Raw genomic sequence first — 8,061 nt, forward strand, 5'->3', positions numbered from 1 at the left:
GGGGGGCGCTATGGGGGACTTTTGGGGTAGTATTGGAAATGTAATTGAGGAAAATATGTAATAAAAATATTAAAAAAAAATAAAGCAAGAAAATCAAAAAAAAAAAAACAAAAAACAAAAAAAACAAAAGTGTGTCTCAGCAGTTTTTCAATGGGGAAGCACCATCAGCAGAGACATCATGGTCCTGGCTCTATTGGTCATGGCAGGCATGTTGATTTTCCTGAAACCACATCCACCTGAGGCCATTAAAGAGATGACTACCATGGGAAGAGATGTCTGCCCAATCTCCTGTGTTTGCATAGCAAAGTGATAACGGGGCATACTTCTGAGGAAACACAATCGGCAGCCAGAAGCTCCAGATGTGTTTGGTACTCTGGTACCCCTTTTGTGGTTTGATTCCCTGCCCCCCCCCAAATGCATATATAGCACTTTTACAAACAACTTCTAAATTTCATTATATACATGTGTGAAATTGCCAAAGAATTTTTTAAAGTGGGAAAAAGCAGCCTCCTTTCACCATGGGCGGGTGTGTTCTAATGAAAAGGAATAAACATGAGGTTATACTGCAAGGCTTATTTAAACAAAGGCTATCTTTAAAACTGGTTTCCATGAAGCTTAGTTTAAATGTCCTGGTTGAAATAGTTTCCTCTTGTATGTGCTGATGCTTGTGTGCAGGGTAATAATGATGGGTCATAATGGATGTTCATGATACTTTTAAGTGCCTTTTGCCCTTGATAATGTTGCATATATTTTTTTTTCCTCTGTAGAGCCAGGAAAATGTGAAGCAGATGAAACACCCTCAAAATACAAAGGGACATATAAGTGGCCATTAACTGACCCTACTGAGACAGCCCAAGAAAGGTGCATTAAAAATGAGAATAGGAACGCCACAAGAATTTGGTATGTATCTGCCAAGTTCCAAATGCTAGTTTACCCGCAATGAGGTCAGCTCCATTTGGGGGGGGGGTGTTTCTATGTCCTTTTTTTTTAGTCTCCCTCCTTCTCCCCTACTGCTTCTTTCTCTCTTTCACCTTTTAGAGTTAAACATGCACGTATAATATAATACAAATTTCATGAGGACAAAAGAGAAAACTCACCAACAACCTGGCCGCTTCAACATGGCTGCTTTTTGATTGGCATGGGTTTTTTTTTTTTGTTTTGTTTTTTGTTTTTTGTTTTTTGCCTCTCTCTGACCCCGAATCTGGCCCTTCTTTGTATGCCTTTAAATTTTCTGTAGCGGTAACGATGGTTTACATAGCAATAATGTAATTTACCCTTTCATTCAATAGTTTATCAAACATTTCCATGTTTTGCATTCATCGTTTTAATGATCAATTCGAAGGCAGCCGCTTTGTGGATGGGCCATCATAATTTACTCCATCACTCTTGTATTGTTCAGTTAATCATTTTCCCTTTTTAAATCATCAGCCTTCGTTTCTTACTCTCTGCTGCTAATGATGTATGCCAAATAACTTAAATGGGCAAGAACAGAGGGGCAGCAGGTTTCGACAGAGGCTTAAAAGCACTGGTAGAGAGCTACATCTCTTCCTGTATCGTATCCACCCCAGCTTACATCTAATTCTTCAACAAAGCAAGCAACCTTGGCAGTCCCAGTGGAAGCTCACATGGAGCTTCTCTTTTGTAGCCAGCTCCTTAGTATGAGCCCTTTTCTAGCTCTTTCCTACATTAGAGCTGTCACCATGCTCTCTCACAGTCCACTATTCCCCAACACCAATTCACTCTGCTGCCAGCAGGATTTTCTGGAGTCTAGCTGCTACATGGAAGACTTTTGTTAAGGAATGAAGTGCAAACCTCTAACACAGTCATCAAGACAGCAGGTTACCTTTCCTGTCATTGCTTGGCTCTATCCCTTCACCATGTACTAAGAGATAATTTGCTATTGTAGACATGATGGCTATTTCTGTGTGTCTCTTTCTCTGGCTGGTGGAAGCAGGGAAAGTATATATCCTTTCTGTGCCAGGCTCCGCTCACTTCAAATGCTGAAAGTTCTCTTTAACCAGACAGGAGTGCATTATATACCTGTAACTCCAAGAGCTGAGACAGGAGAATTGCTGTGAGTTTAAGGTCAGCTAACACTCCTTAGGAAGTTCCAAAATAGCCTGTTTTATAGAGTAAGATCCTGTTTCAAAACAGACAAACAGACAAACAAACAAACAATGAACAATCCCCCCCAACCAAAAAAAACTCAAATCAAAATTCACCACCACTACCACAACAAACACATACATACAAATAAATAAATAAAGGAAGGAAGGAAGGAAGGAAGGAAGAAAGGAAGAAAGAAAGAAAGAAAGAAAGAAAGAAAGAAAGAAAGAAAGAAAGAAAGAAAGAAAGAGAACAAATGAAAGAAGCACAAAGAAAAAGAAAGAAAAGTTCTTGTGTGGTGTTTTGATAGATTCCATTTTGTTCACATAAACTTTTCTTCTATTTTGTATAAATCAGAGTGTAGGACCACTCAATTCCAAGCTCCTGGTGACATTCAAGACCCTGCTCTATTTGTCTCTGCCTATTAGTACCATTACTAGAGTCTGTAGGTACTTTGTGCATGTATTGGCTGGTTTGAGGTGCCCTGACGTAAATGAAGCAAAGGTATGGCTTGATAGTAAAGGACAATGCCCGACAGAAGTTCATTAATCACATGGAGACAATCACTATGTAGAGACAAGAAGAGGCAAGAGAAGAAAGTGATAGAAAGGAGTTAGATCTACATGGTCAAAGTCTCTTCCTTGATTCCTGGTGAGCTGAATCCTGCTCCATTACTAGCTGGAGCCCATCTATGTTATTTAAGCCTGAAGGCTAGAAATGGACATGGGAAAGCATGCCACAGTCATGGACAGGCTTCCCATTCTTGCTCTTATTTAACTGATTAATTAGTTAATGATAATTATCACTAATTTTGAGACAAGATCTTACCCTGTATCCCAGTCTGGGATGAAAGTCATGGTGACCTTCATACCTCTCAAGTTTTGGGATTATAGATGTGAGTCACTGTACCATTCCCCTTTGGTCTGTTACTTTAATAACAACGCTGGACAATTCCTCTTGTTCCTCCATTCTGTCTTTTCCAGTTCCATCAGCATCCAGACTGGCAAGTGTCAATGGGAAAAACCAAGGCTTAAGCAGTGCAAGTTGCTCCAAGGACTCCCTGATAAGATTGTGGATCTTGCTAATATCACCATAAGTGATGGTAAGACAGTTTTGTGCACATAGAGATATCATGGGACCTCCCTTACTTTGCCTACTTGATCTGAGGTAAAGGGGGATAGGCAGAACTCACTCTATGAAAAGTTACCTCACAGCAGCCCATTTCAGAAGCCATATGCTTGTTGGTGGATGTGGCAGTAGGGCAGGAGTCAGGACTTCTATGTTTGGTTTTGCAGATTTTCATTTTATATTTTTAGTATTATTTTCTCATTCTTTTCCATATTTCAAAACTCTTTTTTTTATTTTTTTATTTTTTGAGACAGGGTTTCTCTGTGTAGCCCTGGCTGTCCTGGAACTGACTTTGTAGACCAGGCCAGTTTCGAACTCAGAAATCCACCTGCCTCTGCCTCCCAAGTGCTGGGATTAAAGGCATGTACCACCACCACCCAGCTTCAAAACTCTTAAGAGTCTGGTTTGGTGGCATGTTTGTATAATTCTAGCACTTTGAAGGCTGAAGCAGCAAAATCTTGGGTTTAAGGCCAGTGCCTCGGCAACATGGTAAGAGATCCTGTTTCAAAAACAAAATAAAACAACACACACACACTCACATATTCACAAAACTCCCAAATCAGACACTTATCAATTATAGAGGAAAAAGCCTGCTTCGATGAATATTTCACATATTTTGCAAATATAATATTTAATTTTACAAACAATTTTGGCAGTGTAAATTAGTACTAAGCATAAATTCTGGAAAGTGGGATTGTTTGAATTAACCATTTAATGTCAAAATGCATTTGTAATAGTTGCATTAATTTATAATTTGGTTCATAGGGTAGGGAAGTACCTGGTTCAGAACTCCTTCATTAACAACGTGTGCTATCAAGCTTTGGAGTTTTGGGTGATTTGATTATCAAGACCTGATATTTCAAAGTAGTGTAAAACCTCTTCAGTGATGATACAAACATGTTCTTCATTTAGCAAATACCATCTAGTAGGTTGTTTTACTTGTGAGTTTTTCCTCAGTAACTCAGTTGTGCAACCATCTTTGTGAATTTCATAGAGGAGACTTGTACAAAGGACCATTTCATTATACAAAGAATCCTTGTACTTGTTAACAAAATCTCTATTTCACTCTTCCCCTATAGTTCCCAGCAACAACTGATCCACTTTCCACCTGTGTGAATTTTGCTTCTTATAGGCATCTCAATATGCTTGTGAAGTTTCTTCATATTGTAGCATGGGCCTGTATGTACTAATGGTTGAATATTAGTTTTTTTTAAAGATTTATTTATTTATTATTATATGTAAGTACACTGTAGCTGTCTTCAGATGCACCAGAAGAGGGCGTCAGATCTCATTACGGATGGTTGTGAGCCACCATGTGGTTGCTGGGATTTGAACTCTGGACCTTCGGAAGAGCAGTTGGGTGCTCTTACCCACTGAGCCATCTTACCAGCCCCATGGTTGAATACTATTGTGATAAATTGATCTATTATATTTTATTTAGTTACTCATCAATTGCTGGCCAGTTAGTTATTTTCATGTTGGGCTATTTTTTGTAGACAGATTGTGAATATTTGTGGTGCCAATGACCGGTAGACATGTTTTAAATCTCTTAGGACATACTGAAGAGTAAGTACACTTGTAGTCACCTGGTAACTCTATCTTTAACCTTTGAAGGAACTGCAAAACTGCTTCCCACAACTACGGAGCCATTTTGCATCCCTGCTGACAGCACGTGAAGGTTCCAATGTCCTCATGTTGCAAGTACCTGGCCATCTTTTAGTTACAGTTGATGTTAGTGCCTCTCCTCCCTAGCATACACACGTTTACTTTGCATTTTAGCACTTTGTGTCTTTTCTCTTCTTGTCCTGGTTAGTCTAGAGAAGAGGACTTTAACTTCTCATCAAATCTAGTTGTTTAGAGGACAAGCAGACTAATAGCAATATCTAGTCTTTTGAGATAGAGTCATGGTAGGTATGGCCTATATCCCTCTCTGTAGCTCATGATGGCCTTGAACTTCCAATGCTCTTGCCTCAGCCTCCCAAGTGTGGGGTTCCAGGAATACTCTGCGAGGCCCAGCAACAGCCATAGTGAAGACAATGCAGAGTTCCTCTGTGTGCTTGCAACACATTCAGTCTTCCCACAGTCACCAGACAGTTAGCTTTGTTACATTGTCAGCAGGCAGTTTGCTTTGTTACAATGGATCACTCTATCCTCACCCAGTTGAACATTTATATTGGGGTTCACTGTTGACACTGCACAGTGTGTGCCTTAATTAGGGCTTCCATTGCTGTGATAAAACACCATACCCAAAAGCAACTTGATGAGGAAAGAGTTTGCTTCAGCTTACAGCTCTCAGACCATACACCATCATTGTGAGAAGCCAGGGCAGGAACTCAACATAGCAACCTGGAGGCTGGAACTGAAGCACAGACCATGGAGGAATGATACATACAGGCTTGCTTATTCTGCTTTCTTATAAACCCAGCACCACTTGCCGAGGGATGTCATTACTCACAGTGGAATGAGTCATCCCACATTAATCACTAATTAAGAAAATGCCTGGCAAATTTACCTATACAGCAAGGTGATGGACACATTTTCTCAATTGATCCCAAATGACTCTAATTTGTGTGACCTTCACATAAAACTAACTAGAACAATGGATACTTGTAACTCTAAGTATGAATGTGAATAGTTATAGGATACTATACTGTTGTTGTAACAAAACATCATGATCAAAAAGTAAGTTGAGAAGGAAAGAGCTCATTAGGCTTACACTTCCATAGTACTGTTCATTATTTAAGGTCCTCAGGACAGGCACTCACACAGGGCAGGAACCTGGAGGCAGGAGCTGGTGCAGAGGCTGTGGAGGGGTGCTACTTACTGGCTTGCTCTCATAGCTTGTTGAGCCTTTTCTCAATTAAGGTCCCTTCAGATACCTCTAGTTCATGTGACTAGTTGGCATAAAAGTAGCCAGCACAACATGTATGTGTAGAACCACACCCCCGTAAAGCCTCCTTGTGGTACATTTATTCATTGTTTTCTCCCTTTTAGTTTCTGGCACTCGGGGGTCTTTTATTGTTTCCATGGTTTTGTCTTTCCCAGGATGTTATGTAGTTGAGATCATGCAATGTGTACGCTCTCCAGGTTGACTTCCTGTCCTTGGCGGTGTACATTCTATTTCCCCTATGTCTTGTTACGGCTTTCTAACTCCTTTCTTTTTAGTTCTGACTAGTATTCCATTGCCTGGATATATGACAGTTTATTTATCCATTCTTCTACATTAGGACATCCTCTGTAGCATGTACTGCTGTAAATGCTTTGGATTTAAGCCATTCTAATAGCTCTGGACTACTACCACATTTTGTCTTTAATTTGGAGTTCCCTAGTGCCATATGGATTGAGCATCTTTTCACACATGGCTCTTTCTGTAAAATATGTCCTATAGACTGAATGTTTCTGCTACCATGCCCAACCTCAGCCAAATATATATGTTGAAATCCTAATCCCAAAGTGATTGAGGCATTTGGAAAGTCATGAATGTTGGTCCTTTATGAATTGGATTTGTGTTTTTACAAAAGAGGTCTGAAAAGCCTTGTTTTTCTCTTCCACTGTGTAAGGTTAAAATGGGAAAAGAACTGTCTTTGAACCAGGAAGTAGGGCCTGAAAATATAGGAAATCTATTTTCTTCATAGAATTTCAATTTCTGAATAATTTTGTAGATGTGCTAGCTCTGCTGCCAGATTCGGTCTCTGGCTGAATGAATGGCCATCACTTGAGGCATAGGTACAATGGCACCTTACAGAAGGACCAAAGGATTGGCCAGAAGGCAGAACACTTCTTTGGATAATCTTCCTTATGGAAGATTCACATTTGAGATCTTTAGCAAAGAAAATGTGACGGACTTAGAAGAGTCAGCCCAACTCTGATGTCCTAGACAGGGAATCATGAATGAGAGCAGGAGGTGGTGCTGCAGGCTGGAGGAGTGGGAGGAGAGGGCCTGACTCCTGCTGGCCTCCCTCCTTCTGAGTGACACATTTGTTTTAGACATGCTAATGGAATTTGCTCTTGTGGAGGAAAGAGGCAACAAAGATCCATAGCAAGAACAAAAGCGCTGCACTGGGTTGAGACTTTGAGAAAATTAACTGAGAAGTTGCCACAGAGCAAGGGGATGCTCAGATGGATGCTGGCGCCTCAGCATATGACTGAAAAGTCAACTGTTACCTTTGGAGGAACCCTCTTCTTTTTAGGCCAGGAACTTAACAATGATGAGTAAAGTACCATGTAAAGGAAAGAAATGAACTCATATTGAAATGATTTATTTGTATTTCTTTTTAATTTTGGTGACAAACATTAGATATCTTAGTTGGAGAAAAACTATAGTTCTCTCACCTAAATCCTTCCTTTTCTTAGCTCCCTTATGTCACACCACTAGGAAAAGGATTCTTTCTTTCAAAGTTCTTTGAGTTCTGTTTGGGTTCCTGGTTTTGTTATTCATATGATACTGAAGGTGTGCCAGGCCAGGATGAAGTTGGCTGGCTTTTTCCACCATCTTGGCAGGCAGGACAGTGAGTGAGTGACAGAGAACAGGGCTGTGGTGGAGCTCAGGGATGAATAGAATATATCACTAATATGTAGAAGGCTTTGGGTCTCCCTGCCTGGTGAAGGCACAATGATGGCAAAGCACTTCCCCTTACCCCCAACTGTATGGTGAAAAGCAATGAAAGGCTACAGAGGCTGTAACCAAAAGCCATGCAAAAGGACTCAAGTTCTGGAGGCAGAGAGGGTTAGATAGCCTCTATGTCTTCATGTCTTTTTTTTTTTTTTTTTTTTTTTTTGGTTTTTCGAGACAGGGTTTCTCTGTGTAGCCCTGGCTGTCCTGGAACT

The 8,061-nt window shown here is 40.3% G+C and overlaps 1 protein-coding gene across 2 annotated transcripts in view; it reads left to right on the top strand.

The window, feature by feature from the left end:
* The window catches only part of Adgrg4 (adhesion G protein-coupled receptor G4), an 89,542-nt gene that overhangs the window by 37,307 nt on the left and 44,174 nt on the right, over positions 1-8,061 (top strand). For both annotated transcript variants that reach the window (XM_029473532.1, XM_029473531.1), the window contains exons 8-9: positions 768-900; positions 3,090-3,208. In XM_029473532.1, the coding sequence (XP_029329392.1) occupies positions 768-900; positions 3,090-3,208 (252 nt within the window). The remainder of the gene's footprint in view (positions 1-767; positions 901-3,089; positions 3,209-8,061) is intronic.

The sequence above is a fragment of the Mus caroli genome, chromosome X (genome assembly GCF_900094665.2).
Source record: "Mus caroli chromosome X, CAROLI_EIJ_v1.1, whole genome shotgun sequence".
Lineage (NCBI taxonomy): Eukaryota > Metazoa > Chordata > Mammalia > Rodentia > Muridae > Mus > Mus caroli.